This window comes from Cokeromyces recurvatus, assembly GCF_025118155.1.
Source record: "Cokeromyces recurvatus strain NRRL 2243 chromosome Unknown BX663scaffold_17, whole genome shotgun sequence".
Taxonomy (NCBI): domain Eukaryota; kingdom Fungi; phylum Mucoromycota; class Mucoromycetes; order Mucorales; family Mucoraceae; genus Cokeromyces; species Cokeromyces recurvatus.
The window spans coordinates 357,557-372,365 of NW_026251403.1; the positions used below are offsets into that span (position 1 = coordinate 357,557).

The 14,809-nt window shown below is 31.0% G+C and overlaps 8 protein-coding genes across 8 annotated transcripts; 3 read left to right on the forward strand and 5 right to left on the reverse strand.

The window, feature by feature from the left end:
* Nucleotides 1–7: 7 nt before the first annotated feature.
* Nucleotides 8–1,503, forward strand: BX663DRAFT_513665 (uncharacterized protein). The gene is made up of 5 exons (XM_051528188.1): nt 8–175; nt 244–425; nt 504–540; nt 626–712; nt 780–1,503. The coding sequence occupies exons 1-5, from the start codon at nt 55–57 to the stop codon at nt 1,415–1,417; spliced, it is 1,065 nt and encodes a 354-aa protein (XP_051381665.1). The 5' UTR covers nt 8–54; the 3' UTR covers nt 1,418–1,503.
* On the reverse strand, nt 1,420–3,641 carry BX663DRAFT_562151 (apoptosis-inducing factor, mitochondrion-associated, C-term-domain-containing protein). Its single transcript, XM_051531960.1, has 5 exons — nt 3,114–3,641; nt 3,019–3,059; nt 2,885–2,954; nt 2,796–2,815; nt 1,420–2,733 (listed from the first exon to the last, which is right to left on the reverse strand). Exons 1-5 carry the CDS (start codon nt 3,579–3,581, stop codon nt 1,515–1,517), a joined length of 1,818 nt encoding a protein of 605 aa, XP_051381666.1. The 5' UTR covers nt 3,582–3,641; the 3' UTR covers nt 1,420–1,514.
* An 893-nt stretch (nt 3,642–4,534) lies between these two features.
* Nucleotides 4,535–5,151, reverse strand: BX663DRAFT_513667 (uncharacterized protein). Its single transcript, XM_051528189.1, has one exon. The coding sequence runs from the start codon at nt 5,118–5,120 to the stop codon at nt 4,905–4,907; it is 216 nt and encodes a 71-aa protein (XP_051381667.1). The 5' UTR covers nt 5,121–5,151; the 3' UTR covers nt 4,535–4,904.
* Nucleotides 5,152–7,285: 2,134 nt separating this feature from the next.
* BX663DRAFT_544016 (uncharacterized protein) lies at nt 7,286–8,190 on the forward strand (the record flags this gene model as incomplete). The annotated part of the gene is made up of 5 exons (XM_051530871.1): nt 7,286–7,327; nt 7,401–7,451; nt 7,855–7,935; nt 7,977–7,994; nt 8,067–8,190. Coding segments are annotated over 5 exons (315 nt in total), but the record flags the coding sequence as incomplete, so codon positions are not given.
* Nucleotides 8,191–9,248: 1,058 nt separating this feature from the next.
* Nucleotides 9,249–10,604, forward strand: BX663DRAFT_513676 (ATP adenylyltransferase-domain-containing protein). Its single transcript, XM_051528190.1, has 4 exons — nt 9,249–9,388; nt 9,453–9,639; nt 9,781–9,907; nt 9,957–10,604. Exons 1-4 carry the CDS (start codon nt 9,278–9,280, stop codon nt 10,510–10,512), a joined length of 981 nt encoding a protein of 326 aa, XP_051381669.1. The 5' UTR covers nt 9,249–9,277; the 3' UTR covers nt 10,513–10,604.
* A 66-nt stretch (nt 10,605–10,670) lies between these two features.
* BX663DRAFT_487396 (uncharacterized protein) lies at nt 10,671–11,727 on the reverse strand (the record flags this gene model as incomplete). Its single annotated transcript, XM_051524742.1, has 4 exons — nt 10,671–10,927; nt 11,003–11,127; nt 11,177–11,507; nt 11,583–11,727. The coding sequence occupies 4 exons, from the start codon at nt 11,725–11,727 to the stop codon at nt 10,671–10,673; spliced, it is 858 nt and encodes a 285-aa protein (XP_051381670.1).
* Nucleotides 11,728–12,585: 858 nt separating this feature from the next.
* Nucleotides 12,586–13,323, reverse strand: BX663DRAFT_571681 (uncharacterized protein). Its single transcript, XM_051532129.1, has 2 exons — nt 13,033–13,323; nt 12,586–12,975 (listed from the first exon to the last, which is right to left on the reverse strand). The coding sequence occupies exons 1-2, from the start codon at nt 13,175–13,177 to the stop codon at nt 12,884–12,886; spliced, it is 237 nt and encodes a 78-aa protein (XP_051381671.1). The 5' UTR covers nt 13,178–13,323; the 3' UTR covers nt 12,586–12,883.
* A 387-nt stretch (nt 13,324–13,710) lies between these two features.
* On the reverse strand, nt 13,711–14,320 carry BX663DRAFT_513683 (uncharacterized protein). Its single transcript, XM_051528191.1, has one exon. The coding sequence runs from the start codon at nt 14,254–14,256 to the stop codon at nt 14,080–14,082; it is 177 nt and encodes a 58-aa protein (XP_051381672.1). The 5' UTR covers nt 14,257–14,320; the 3' UTR covers nt 13,711–14,079.
* Nucleotides 14,321–14,809: the final 489 nt, after the last annotated feature.

A 14,809-nucleotide genomic window follows, 5' to 3' on the forward strand; every position in this document is an offset into this window, starting at 1 on the left:
TATATCTAATTTTTTATTTTATTTATTTATTTATTTATTTATTCAATAATAATAATGAGCTCATCACTTGCTTCACCTAGTACTCGATTAGCAAAAAGGAAGCGACAGATAGAAGGAGAAGAAGATAAAATAACAGAAGGGCCTATCGATCAGCCTACTTCGCGTGATGCTTCTGGTATGTACTCATGATCATCCTTAAACATTACGCTGTGTATGTATGTGTTTTATTAACATTCTACATAGATGAAGATAACACTGATTCATCTATTCTTCCATCAAAAGAAGAAATAATTCATACTGCCAAACGAAAACGTCAGTTAGGTTCTACTATGACACCTTTTACAACTGAAGAAGAAGAAAAAAATAAATCTATTGCAACATTACCTGAAGGAATTGAAGAACGTTATGGGTTCAAAATTAATCCTGTATGTTTACATGTATATATTTGTATGTAGACTTGTATTTATATTGTTTTAAACCCCTCCCCCTTCCTCATACATTAGCCTCCTATTGGAAGACCCGTTAGAATCTATTGTGATGGTAAATTCTATTCCATTTTTTTTTTTTTTTTTTTTTTTTTTTTTTTTTTTTTACATATACAGTAATTAACGCTTTTATGAAATAGGTATTTATGACTTGTTCCATTTCGGTCATGCCAAGGCGCTTGAACAAGCTAAAAAAGCATTTCCTAATGTTTATTTACTAGTTGGAGGTATATATATATAAAAAGATGTTTATCACAAGATGAATAAATCTTGTCTTTACGTGTATACATATAGTGTGTAGTGATGAAGAAACTCATAAACGTAAAGGAAAGACAGTAATGACTGATATCGAAAGATATGAAGCTGTTCGACATTGTAAATGGGTTGATGAAGTGATTGAGAATGCACCATGGATAGTGGATCAAAATTTCCTTGATGAACATCAAATTGATTATGTTGCACATGATGCTGAACCTTATCAAAGTCGAGAATCCGGTGATGTCTATGCCTTTGTAAAAGACCAAGGTCGCTTTTTCCCGACTGAACGTACAGAAGGCATCTCAACTTCAGACTTGATTACACGTATCGTTCGAGACTATGATGCTTATTTAAGAAGAAATCTGGAGAGAGGTGTGACGGCTAAAGAACTTAATATTTCATTTTTGAAAGAACGTAAAATCAAGACAAAGAAATCAATCCAGGATTTAAGGAAAACAATCAAGTCGGCTATTCATGATACGATCTTACTTTGGGAGGATAAGCGACATGATTTTATTCGTGGTTTTAGTGGTGTCTTTGGAGCTGAGGATGTTGTAGATAAATTTTGGAAATACCGTAGTAACCGTAATAATCGATTATCATCTAATGCAAGTAGCAGCAGAGATTTGTCTGAAGAAGATGAAAATGAGAAAGATAATGAACTAGGCTTATAGTCAAAATTAACTGATACATATATACACAAATATAAAAAAAAAGATACATATTGAATATATTTTTTTTTTAAAAAAAAAATGACAATAAAATTTATATTTAAGGATCTTTGGAATAAAGATCAAATTGCTTTACAAGACTATCAATTTTATCTGTAGTATAGCCTCCATTAATTATATTTCTAGCTTCTTGAACCTTTCCAAATACGTTGAATAAAACAAGACCAACAATCTTTTGGTCACGAACATAAAAGACAAGACCTTTTCCAAACTTTTCATCCTTGAATGGATTTTCTTGTTTATTAGCAGTGGCTTTAGAAACCTCTTCTGTAACAGATTCAGCTGTAGTAGTGGCAGCAGAAGCAGCAGCAGCAGCAGGTGTATCATTAGCAGATGCTTTAGCCCAAATACTAACAGTCGATAATTGAGAATTTATTAGACCAACAGCCTCATAACCAATCTCAGGACCTAAATCAGACCAAAACATAGACTGATGGTCATAAGCACGACCCTTATTAGTCACCATATTTTCACCAGCATGTCGACCACTTAAAACAGCATGGTCGTGATGTTCAATACGACGACGTCCTAGTTGAACATCATGAAAAGAAACCATATCACCTGCAATATAAACATCTTTACGTGCTTCAAGTTCAGCATTGACAACTACGCCTAAACGCTCTTCATCGATCTCGAGACCAGCATCCCTGGCTAAATCAACTCGAGGTTCGATACCGATAGCCACGATAACATGATCAACCAATAGGGATTCACCATTACTTAACTTAACACTTGTCTTATCATCATCTGTAATAGCAATTGACTCAACACGACTCCTTTCTTTAACATCTACTCCTAATTTACGAACACGGCTTGTAGTCCATTTGGTAAGATAGCCAGGGAATACCTTGGCCATATTACCATCTTCAGGGAAGATTTGAGTTACCTTCAAATTCTCTTTCGTCGATCGATGAGCAAGGGCCACTGCAAGTTCAGATCCAAGGAAACCACCACCAACTACAGCTATATGAGCACCATCCTTTGCAATTTTGTCCAATTTTTGAAAGTCATAAACATTACGGAAAGTTGTAATATGTTTACTATTAGTTTGAATAGATAGTTTCTTTGGCTCACCACCAGTAGCTAATAAAACTTTGTTGTAATAAATCATACTTCCATCATCTAAGGTTACTGTATGATCCTCTACATTTAATTTTGTAACTGTTTTGTTTAACAACAGCTTAATTTTGGGTGTTTCGAGATCTGATCCAGAAGCATCTTGAATGACTTCATATTCTGAAATATCTTGATAAATAGCACTATATATTTATATATAATATGTAAATTTATTAAAAGAAAAACAAAGCAGATGCTTACTTACTTTCTTTCAGTACCAGACCACTATATGACGGAATAAAAAAAATTAATTAATTCATGTTAACTAATACAAGTAGGAATCATAAAACTTACATCCTTAAAAAGTAACTTTGTGCCAACTTCAGGATCGTTTGAAAACCAAAGTTCTTTAGACAAAGGAGGCCTATTCAGAAATGGTAAGAATAAAAATGATAGTATGATTGCTTTAATTTTTTTTTTTTTTTTACCTCATATAGGGCGCATAACCTTCGTTACCAATAATAATAACCTATAAGGAAATAAATAATCAAATACTGAATAAACATATTAAACAATCTCATACGTTAGCGTTAGGATCCTTCTCTTTTATAGCTTGAGCAGCAGCAAATGAAGCTGTACCAGCGCCTACAAGAACATAAGGCTTCTGTACTTCTTTTACAGTAACAGGCTTAATTTCCTCGACTTTCTTGTCTCCTGTCTTACTTTCTTCTTTGTCTTCTTCTTCTTTAGGAGTAATGACAGGTGGGGTTACTGCAGGTACATTATGATGTTCATTTGACTGTAAATTCTTCTTCTTTGGAGGTGGCGGAGAAGTCAACTTGAACAAAAGAGGACCAAAAACAACAAGTGAACCAATAACCCATGGAATGTTACTACTTTCTTTTTTAGCAACATGATGTGCATGAACAGGTGATGTTGAGGAATAAGGACGCAATGAAGTTGTTCTAAGACCCTCTGTCAGTTGTAATTTAACCAATCCTCTTTTTTGAGCGAAGCGTATCGAATGTCTTGTAGTTTTTAAAAAGTTCATTTTGAAATGATAAGAAAAGACAAGGTGTATAACAACAACTGTGATTGAATTTGACGGATTAAAAAAAAAAAAAAAAAAAAAAAAAAAAAAAAAAAAAAAAAAAGGTACAAACAAACCATATTCATACCCTCGCATTTTTCGAAAACCAAGCATTTTGCCCTACACACACACCCTATTGTCATTTGAATTGAGATGATGAAGACAAACGTGTTTATTAAAGTAGATAAAGACTATGCTTACAAACTAAAAGCCAATGAATTAGCTGTGCAATATAGTAAAATAGTCTATCTCAATACACTTTTTTTTATCTCGAATCGTGAAGATCTTTAAAGATAAAGTCTATATCAACAATAAAAGAAACAAAAAAATACTTCTTTGAAAATTTACCTCTTTGTTAAATTAATACAAGAAGAATGTATGACTATACCAAAGACATAATAAGTAACTTATAATTGCTTGTGCAAGTACGTACAAGTCATTTAAAATGAATAATGACAGTATTTATCTAGAAAAATTAAATGCAGACATATCTGAAGAGTTTTTATTATTATTATCATATATAAAAGACAATACAAGTCTTTATCTTTCTTGTTATGCTTAAATCTGTCTCGTTACTGAATAAATTTGGTCTAATTGATATATTTTTTTTCTTTTATTCTGACTGTATGCATATTTAACTTGTTGTTATTATAAGACCTTTATATAGCTTAAAATGACCTATTGTTTTTTTTTCTTTGTTCTTCCAAGGTAAAAAATAAAATAAAATAAAATTGCATAATACATAAATTGATTTAGCAGCTGCGTCCTTCCCGAAAGATACTGTTTCCTTCGGTTTCTTTCTCTTATTGTATTACACTTTCCATAACACATCAAAGGATTGAAAAAAAGAAAGTAGTAACTAGTAATCGTCCTTGTTTTTATAATCAATAATAATACAACAATATATAATCATATTTTTAAAAGAAAAGATTGAATATCATATTTTTTTTTTATAAATAGTTAAGGATATAATAATAATGAGGGTGGGTATAATTAATATAGGTATAATACAAGGTAACATAAGGATAATCATAGAGAAAGCATAAAAAAATAATAAAGAGCAGACGTGAAGATAAGTCTATTTTTGAGGAGAACGAAAGCTCACTAAAAAGTTGCTAGGTCTCCTACCAGGAAAGGTATTTCCTTCTTCAGGCGACATATGCAGAAAATCACTTAATATTGATGTTGTTGATTTTTCTATCAAAGCCTAAATATATGTACCACGATAAAGATGAATGTTAGTAAAAGTAGTAGTAACATATAAACATGTTTTTATACAAACATTTAAGTGTTCGAGTCGCTTAAAACAAGAAGAAAGAGCACCAATATCATATCTGTCTCGTGGTAAGTAAAACTGACCAAGCATATGTAGTCGGTATAGCTTATAGTATCGTAAATCCATTGCGGATAAACGACATTTGAATCCTTTATATACACAAATATAAATATATAAATAATTAGCAAAGAGATATATACAATACGTGTATTTGATATCAACATATGACTTACCTTCAACTAATAAGCCATACACGACTTTATCTTCAACAAAACACATTCTATCCAATTCATCTTTCATGAGATTACAAAGTTTAATGAAATCAGGATGTTGGTTTTCTGATTTCTTTAAACCATTAATTGATTGAGGGCTTTTAACCTCACAGAGAAATGGGAGAGCAGAATGGTTGTTGAATCCGACCTGAACCGAAAAGTCAGGAATTCTTCCGTTCTTGCCATCACGGCGCTCTTTTGAACCAAGGGACTCATCTGTAGATCTATTATATATTTTAATAGTAAAAGTTACTGAGCAAGAAGAAGGAATAATACTGGTGATATAAACATGCTATTATGATTGTATACCCTAACAGTTCAACATAATCATCCTCCAAACACAAGAAAGGAGTGATTATACTTTCAACAAAAAAACTACAAAAAAGCGGCTCTTTCATCTCTTCTATATTTGATGTTTTTATTTTTTGAATCCTATGCAGCACGTTAGCAAAGTTACTGTTACGCTAAGGAAAGAAGTGAAAAAATATATGTCATTATGCAGATCAAACTTACAAATAAAGAAAAGTTCTTGCGATAATCTTTGTATTTTCTTCAGACTGATTCATTGTACTAGAGTACCATTGCTCAGCTTTTTTTTCTCCTTCATCAACATCTTCTGCAAATATCTATAGTTTCAAAGCCAATAAGAATATATGAGTGTTTAGGTTCAAAGAAAGGAAAAATCCTGCGCATTACCTCAGCAATATCATTTATTTGTGCGTATGTAGCAGTTTTTGCTGTGTTTCTGTACATATACTGAAGGCTTGATTTGACCCTTCTCCATTCATCTGTCTTCATATTATAATAAAGACGCTGTTTGTCTTCAAACCACATTATCCCGTTTAATGCCCTAGATAATTATTAGTATTACGACATAGTTTAATACTGATTCATATTAAAAATAATATACTCACAATTCTTGGACAAAGTTTGGCTCTTTACCGGTATTTTCAATCATATCTATACAACGGTTTCTAAAATCATGAAACTTTTTGGAAATATTCATTCTATTTATCATCCACTAAATAATGTGTAAGCTTATTTATGCTTAAACTTATTAAACTATTTTATATATGGGGTACATACGTTATCATGATAATCTTCAATGAAGACTCAATCTTCTCCGCTAACAAGAAAGTCCAGCTTTCTATCAGCGTTTCTTCCCTCACCCCACTTTTTTTTTTTTCCACCTCTTCCTCCTCTGTGTCTTTCGGTACTTTCGTTTTCTAGAAACGACACTTTTGTAGCTATTATTTTTAACCACATATTTCAAGCCGTCCAGGTTTCCTTGAATGTTGTTTGTAATCTAATTGAATAAAAAAAAAAAGAGAATGGCCATTTTAGTATGTTACGTGTTTGTATAGTTGCTATATGCAAGAAAATATTACCAATAGGCTTGAACCAATTTGTTGTTGTTCTTTAATAATTGTTTTATGATAAATTTGTTTTGCAAATTTCTAATATCAATAATATTTGTTAGTATTCGCGTTTTTTTTTTTTTTTTTTTTTTTTTTTTTTTTTTTTTTTTTTTTTTTGTTGTCCTTCCGTGAAGTTAACCAAACTTACATCAAATTTATTAAGGAAAACTTGTACAGAGGCCTTTGCTTGTTCTGTTAGCATGTTACTTTCAACCATATGTTGCAGGTTATCCTTCAAGTTCTGCTTAGCTTTATGATAGTCTTCCTCAAACTTTTGTTTATAGTGTGACAACATAGACACGAATTTCCATTCAGTGATGTTTGTTGTAAGAAAGTAATCCATTTAATTAAAATTAAAAAGGCAATGTAATATAATAATTATGAGCTTTGAGAATGTACTAGTTCCTTATTGTTATAGATAATTTATACAACAATAAGAATGTATCACTTAAAAATAATAAAAAGTTATGAATAAACGAAAGAAAGTTATTTTTATTGATAATGAAAACGTATTATAAATAATATTTAATAATAACACGTATTGATGGACTTGTGTAACTTGTAGATTTTTTCTTTTTTTTTTTTTTTTTTTTTTTTGAAGTGCATTTTATTATTAACTGTGATTTCTTCAGTTAGCTGTTATTTCTCCAAAAATAATAGCAAGAAACATTGTGTTTCCTCAGAATTTAATAGATGCCAATGGCTACCAACATGTACGTTACATTACATTATAGAGTATTGGTAATTTTGAATATTCACGCTCTATAATATTTTTATGCACATAACCTTTTAACTATTATTTTTTTTTATCAAGGGAAGTGGATTGTACGACAAATACACAAGCAATCTGGTCTCTTTATCAATTGTATAACTAATAACTAGTAGCTAGTTGTGTGTATACCTTTAAGTGTTTAACTGCACCGTATTGGAAATTCAATGGTGATGTATAAGCTGAGGCTCTCTTTTAGAGCTACCTCAGAGTAGTAGTTAGTTAAGGAACCAACATAAACGTCCTACTAGCTGGTATACATTTTGGTCTATAACTCGCCTGGCCGGCCGGACGGTTAGGAGCTAATCGGTTGAACACTACATTGTAAAACGTGTAGCCTGATTGCTGATGAGAGCTTGCAAAGTTGGTAGTTGTGGATGCCCTCACAAGTGATATTTGAATATGCTTCTTATAGTTATACACTTGATTATCGGAAAGAGTTTGCTTGTATTTTTACCATTTTGTGTGGTTTTTTTTACGTGATCATGCTTGATATTAGAGTGTTATTGACTTTTTTTTTATGGGCTTGCATGTTTATGTAAGTGTGTTAGTAGAAAGTAGCTTGCCTTTGAGGAATAATGTAAGATACCATCATTTGTACAACTTTACAATATTAAACAGTGTACAGTGGCTGTTTTGGTAAGTTGATTGGATAAAAAGTAAAAGGAATTATATTTTCAGTGTTTATAAAGAAAGTTTTTTTTTTTTTAGCGGAAAGTCAATCTCATTGTGTATTGGTTCTGTTCACATTTGTATGTAAAGCCACTATTAATGTTTGTCGTGCTGTATTTTTTGATATGCTCTGTAATTGTCAGTAAATCTGGTGAAATAATTTTATTCTTCTGGTTAAAGGCTCAAGAAAAAGAACTATTTCAATGAATGGTATCTTATGCATTACTCTTTAGTTAACTGGGACAAATAATTAAAAGAAGGGTTAGATTGCATAGTAGCTTCTGCCATAAGTACAATTCGTATACTATATGCAATTTTGTAGATTGACAGAGCTAATTACAACAGACCTTATAGAAAATTGAAATATCACAAAGAGAAAACAAACATGTGTAAAGTTGACATGATACAGTATGATGCTCACTACGATGCTTTAGTCTTGCCTACTCCGTCTTTAGACTCCTCTTTTCTTCTCTGGCTTAGCCAGCATTCATAGACTCCCTTCTCTTTCTCTTTTTCTACCCTTTTTCCTTCAGTCTATGAAGAGGTTTTTTTTTTCCTCTATATACATTTTTGAACTGGTCCGGACAATTTTACTGTATAAAATACTTGACCTCTTGGTAAACCCCAAGCCTGCCCCTTCCATCCAAACGAACTATTCACACGCTCACATAGTTTTTCTTGTTTACATATGCACAACCGCCTTCAGATGCCCAAATCTATTGAAGATCCACTCTCTTATCTCTTGAATCTATTACCATCAACATTCCATACGAAGAAAGTGAAAAAATCAATTGATGCCTGGCTCATACGCTGGCCTTCTATATGTGCAATTCTATTTGAGATGGACTATCTAGCTCACTCCCAAATCCCTGAACCCTCTGACCATCTTGGTGAACCCTTTGTCAATCATCTTCTCTCAATACAAAAACGAATTTCTGATAATTAATTATCATCACTTATACATATACTTTAACATTTTCCCTTTTATCCCAAAAGGGTTTTTCTTTCCTTTTTTTTTCCATAGCGATCTGACCAGGGCAAAACAGCATATATAAATGCTATGTGCTCATTGGTCATTTTTAATTTTTTAAATAAAATTCTTCTTAATCGTATAAAATACTTGTGCTCATTTGGATTTTTATTAAAAAAAAAAATCCGGCACGCAAAAAAAAAAAAAAAAAAAAAATAACAATAATAATAATCGCACCTTTTTTTTCTTATTTTTTTTTTCTATTTTTTCTATATTAATAATGTCTTCATTCGTTCAAGAAGTTAAAAACAAATTCGATGCTGCAAAAGAAAATGAGCAATTGTTTTCTTTTGATTCTACTACCGTTGAAAAGGAATCGAATGGAATGAATGTAAATTTTATGAAAATATACATCGTACAATGTCTAATATATAAATATTTATAAATATTATTAGTTCAAAATCACTTTAGTTCCTGCTCTTGCACAAAAGAAGTCTAATCAAAAGGTAGAAGAAGATGGAAAGAAGTGCAATCCTTTTGAAAACCCTGAACCTGCTTTAGTTGTCAAAGAACTTGATGAACATCGTATTTTGTTGAATAAATACGCTGTTATTCCTAACCATTTAATTATTGCTACAAAAGGTATTATTATTATTTTTTTCTTTGCATTATTCCTTCCATTTCTTTATTTTTCTTTTATTAAAGAAAAAAGAAAGGAAAAGAAATGATGTGACTTTTTTTTTTTACATAAAAAAAATAATTAATGTATATATTGGTTTCTAGAGTTCAAAAAACAAAGTGAACCTCTTATGCCTAACGATCTCTATGAGTCTTTCAAAGTATTAAAGGATTTCGGTTCTTCTCAACCTGCACTTGCTTTTTATAATTGCGGAGAAGAATCAGGTGCTAGGTAAGTTCTAATTATTCAGCTATTTGTATCAATACTCATTAAATATTAGTCAAGGACACAAGCATATGCAAGTACTTCCTTTGCAACATGAAAGTAATCCTCAACCTCCTGTCAAGAAACTTTTCGATGAAATTCATGATCGTCATGTTGGTCAGATCTATGCCATTAACAAGCTTCCTTTTGTTCATGTTATCTTGCCCCTTGATAACAATATCATTCGTAATGCAAACACAAGAGAAGAGTTGACAGATTATCTTGTACAAATGTTCTTTGGTATTTTGGATGCCATGTTCCAACAATTACGTGAAAATGCTCAACCTTTAAATACTTCTTATAACTTTTTGATGACTCAAGACTTTATGATGCTTGTTCCCCGTTCAAACGAAAAAGCCAGTATTGAACATAACGGTAAGACATTTGAATTTTCCGTAAATTCATTAGGATTTGCTGGTCTTTTATTATGTAAGACTGAGGAAGAATTAGAAGTATTAAAGGCACAAGATAATTTAATGGACATCTTGACTCAAGTTGGTATTCCTTGGGATCCTAAAGCTTCTGATATTGAAGCTGCTAGAGAACTTGCTGCTGATGCTGAATTGGCTTAGAGATATATATTTTATCATATGTATACATAATGCGCATATATTAGCATAGATATCATTTTAAATAGATCATATTATACATTTATTTCATTTCATTTCATTTTTTTTTTTTTTTGAAAAAAACAAGTATATATTTCTTTATTTTAATTATAATAAGATGATTAAAATCCAAGTCGAATACCCTGGCCTGGGAATCGATCAGTATTAGCACTGCTGTTAGCGGTAGAGGGATTAGGATGTGTTGCTGTATTTGTAGTAGGAGTAGCAGGCATAAAAAGCGGTAAATAACCACCACTACCTGCTGAATTTATTGATACATAATTTGATGCATTTGTTAAGAAACGTAGCCAAGTCTTTTCTTCGTATTCTATAAACTTTTCATTTGATGGCATAAGGAATTCGAATTTGCCTTTCACGTCTATATTTATACATATATGAAAAAAAAAATGGATCAGAATAATGTCAGCAGTATGAATATAGGAATTCTATTTACAAAGTAATGCCATTATGCTGGCGCTAATATTAAGTAAGATAGGAATTCCAGGTACGAGAAAAACAAAGAATACAAAGACAAAGATAGGCCAATATTTCTTTGGTATACGAATAGCACCCGCAATCCTGTAGTTATTAACAACAAATAAATGAATATCTATATCATAACGTTTACACTATTCTACCATACATCCTGTCCTGTTGTTCACTTTCATCTTCTATCAAATAAGACCAAAAAATCAAGCCAACAACCCAGCCTGTCATTCCATGACAAGAGAAGCCAATTTGTGTTCTGCCATTATTAAACCAATCTATCGTGATTATCTTCATAATAAATACAAACGCAATACCGGGTAATATAGTAAAAATTAATAAAAGTGTCCATAAAAACTTTAATGAACCTTGTTTCTTTTCAAGTTTATACATTTCTGGAATCAACCAAAGTGGAATTATTAGAAGCTCTAATAAACTACTTGTTGAAAAAGGATATATTATAAATCGAAATACTAGAATAGATTTCAAAAAAAGACAAAAAAAAAATTAGTTATATATGCATATACATTTATTGGAAAAATATTTACTTTGAAGCTTAAGAACACTATTATCAAAGTCAAGATAACTCCAGTGCGAAAAATTAAATCTAAAGTGTAATATTGGAAAAAGAATGCTATCAATTAAGAAGATGATAAACGGTGTATAAAGTGTAAATTTGGTAATTGGAGGCATTGTTGACAATACTTCTTTAACATGTTCTATAAAAATAGATAGTGTATTATTGCTTGTTGTTGTTCTTGTATTATCGTCATTATTAAGCATCTTTAATGTGCGTAAAATCTGTAAAAAAAAAAAAAAATAAAAATAAAAAATAAAATAAAATAAATATTTGAGCGTGGTTATTTTTACGAATAAAATTATTTTTAAAAGAATACGCTTAAAATTTTGGTTTTTATTTTACGTCTCTTTTTTTTTTTTTTTTTTTTTTTTAACATAGTGTCCTTGTCGGATATTTTTACTCGAGAAAGGTAAAGGAAGAAATAAGCATATGAAAACCCTGTACGCGTAAGCAGGGAGAATGTTAAGAGGTATATGTTGAAGGAATTAATAAGAAAAGTGTGTTGCATAGGGTTTGTATATAGAGGGTGAGGGTCATAAAGCAATAATATCGTTCTTCTTCAGAGAGAGGAGTGATTCACTTGATAAAGAGCTGATCAGAAGAAATTTCATAATGCTGTTGTCAATTGCTTTTGGGATAAGGACAAGCATCGAGTTTTGCAAGGATTTTACACACAATTAGCCATATATTCGTTAGGTGTTGAATTCGTTTTGTTGAAGTTGACTTCGTTTTTGGGAATTGATTCAGGGCATAAGAGAGAGAATTGACATGTTGTTGTGGTGGTACTTTTTACTGGATGATGCATTCGGAGACACTGAATTACATGATCCTTAGTAGACAATGTGTTAGGGCAGATTCAGCATGTTTTGAGCCGTTTAAAATAATACAGTTACGACCGAATAAGATATGTTATAGATAATGAAGTGTTGGAAGTTTTTAATATTATTTAATAAAGTGGATTCAGGGGAATTTAGATAAAATTCCTTGATCCGCTTGTTTAATCAAGGAACATGACATTATAAGTCAGCTCATAACACTTTGTCAGTCTTATACATTAAATAAGTCTTTATTTAGATCTTTGAAAAAAAAATCTTTTCTACCATTAAAATCAGCTATTTTGTTTGAATTTGATAGTTCATAGGAATCATAGACATGTGTGGAGTTAGTGAATAATAATTTCTCGATTATTATTTTACTAACACCTGGATTATTTCTAATTATAAATGTCTATGAGAATTTACTATTTTAGCTTTTATTTTTAAATAAATCTCACTTCAAGTCCTCCTGATTCGTGGTTAATCCTGAAAAGTCTATAGCAACAATAACAACTTTTTTTTTAGTAGAAATATACCAAAGTATATCTAACAAATGAACAAAAATTTAGTTTAGATTATGATAGTAGAGATGTTTTTTCTTACCCTGCATATCACCATCGGCATTTATCTTTGATAACCGTTTTTCATTTCTCTTTTGATCTCGTGCTGATAATTCATCATTCGTATTACAGCAAACACTAACAAAGACTTTATTAACCATTGATCTTTCTTTTAGATTTTTACACATTTGATCAAGTAAATGTATGCGTGCTTGATCATTTTTTTTTCATTGCTGGACTTTCTTGCATAACCTACTACAAGATATCCATCTTCCTTCAAGCTTTTTATGAATTGTTGATACTGAGGAAGATGTTCAACAATACCATCTATTATACAGTCTACATAGCAAGTTAGTCATGGACTTGTTATGATAGTAGTCGTCTTTATAACCAAGCCAATAGAAATAAATCATCATTTATTCAATAATAAAGAGTTCAGATAGCTTGTTCTCTGTTGATGGTAATCATAACTTTTATTTACATTGCTAAAGAAAATAGACAAAATAGGGGACATAATAGCCTGGCTTTTTTTTTTTTTTTTTTTTTTTTTTTTTTTTTTAAAAAAAAAAAAGGGCATGATAAACTGGTACGGATGTACAATTAAATATTTATTAAAAAAACTCTATCATACATGATAAATATAAATATTGAATTGTCTAACCTCAAACTAATCTGATTAACTTCAACTTAGTATGTAAGTTTAGCCTTCTTAGCCTAATCTGTAAGATTGATCTTCTTGGATTCGTTTTTATGAAAATTGCAATCACTTTACAAAAAGTGGATGATGAATCTTGAATTTCAAATGCAAATCATTGTACTACATTGCTTAGTCCAGAGCAAGAAAGGGGGGCTAAGGAGCCTAAAAAATAAAAACCTGTTTAATAGTCAAAAGAAAAGTAGAAAAGAGAACTGTATTTTCAAATAGTAGATTAGCTATTGCATAACCGCTTGACTAAAGAGGGCCGGAGAAGATTATACTCTGATGAATATAATCGAGGTTTCAATGAATATAAGCCAGTAGATAATCTATGCAAAAGCCGTGGTGTAACCGCTTTGTGCAACACACAGATTTTAGATGCTTACTGGGAAGTCAATAAAGTAGAAAGGATAAAGGACTGACCATGATACTAAGCATTTGTAGTTGGCGGTGCATATTTAAACTGACAATAGTATGAGACCAAGTAAAGCTGTCGTTTGATATGGAAGATACAGTGAAAAGGGATCTAGGTTTTGTTAAATTATTTGAGTTCGCTTTCCCAAATTCCATAATTCGCTTTCTATAAGACGTGCAGTTAAATAATCATATTTATTCGCGATTTTCCTTTTTTTTTTTTTTTTTTTTTTTTTTTTTTTTTGAGTAATATATGTGTATATCCTTTAAAATTTCGTAAATAATTATTTTAGCAGCCTCAGTTATTTGATCTTGAAACTTTTTTTATTTTTATTTTGCAAGAATGTCGTTACGAAAGGAGGTTTTGATCTTGAACTAACGCTCCTCTATTGGGTTCAAAATTGGAGAGTAAGGTGGTAAATATAAACATTTAAAACCTCTTTCTTCACTGTATGATTGTAACGAACTATTATAGTATGTATTGTAGCATTATCCATGACAATATAATCGCCTTTCATGTTGTACGCATCAAGTATATTTAAAATGGAAACAATAAAATTGAAGAAATGCTCTGCTTTAGTCGCTCTCTTCCATTATTGAAAAGATATTTTGAGGCTCCTGGAGCTTTTTTCTTTTCTTTGTCCCTGAAGGCTTAAAGTCTCTCATGGATATATTTATAACAACCTACATAGAAATAGTCCCTAAAACA

Coding starts and splice junctions, on each gene's coding strand:
- BX663DRAFT_571681 (XM_051532129.1), bottom strand. CDS start 13,177: ATGTGTAAAAATCTAAAAGAAAGATCAATGGTTAATAAAGTCTTTGTT. Junction 12,976..13,032: donor TGCCGATGGTGATATGCAGG/GTAAGAAAAAAC, acceptor TTCATTTGTTAG/ATATACTTTGGTATATTTCT.
- BX663DRAFT_513676 (XM_051528190.1), top strand. CDS start 9,278: ATGTCTTCATTCGTTCAAGAAGTTAAAAACAAATTCGATGCTGCAAAA. Junction 9,389..9,452: donor AGGAATCGAATGGAATGAAT/GTAAATTTTATG, acceptor AAATATTATTAG/TTCAAAATCACTTTAGTTCC. Junction 9,908..9,956: donor GGAGAAGAATCAGGTGCTAG/GTAAGTTCTAAT, acceptor ATTAAATATTAG/TCAAGGACACAAGCATATGC.
- BX663DRAFT_513667 (XM_051528189.1), bottom strand. CDS start 5,120: ATGTTGATATCAAATACACGTATTGTATATATCTCTTTGCTAATTATT.
- BX663DRAFT_513665 (XM_051528188.1), top strand. CDS start 55: ATGAGCTCATCACTTGCTTCACCTAGTACTCGATTAGCAAAAAGGAAG. Junction 176..243: donor TACTTCGCGTGATGCTTCTG/GTATGTACTCAT, acceptor CATTCTACATAG/ATGAAGATAACACTGATTCA. Junction 426..503: donor ATGGGTTCAAAATTAATCCT/GTATGTTTACAT, acceptor CTCATACATTAG/CCTCCTATTGGAAGACCCGT.
- BX663DRAFT_513683 (XM_051528191.1), bottom strand. CDS start 14,256: ATGGAATTTGGGAAAGCGAACTCAAATAATTTAACAAAACCTAGATCC.
- BX663DRAFT_562151 (XM_051531960.1), bottom strand. CDS start 3,581: ATGAACTTTTTAAAAACTACAAGACATTCGATACGCTTCGCTCAAAAA. Junction 2,816..2,884: donor CAAAGTTACTTTTTAAGGAT/GTAAGTTTTATG, acceptor TCCGTCATATAG/TGGTCTGGTACTGAAAGAAA. Junction 2,734..2,795: donor TGGTCTGGTACTGAAAGAAA/GTAAGTAAGCAT, acceptor ATAAATATATAG/TGCTATTTATCAAGATATTT.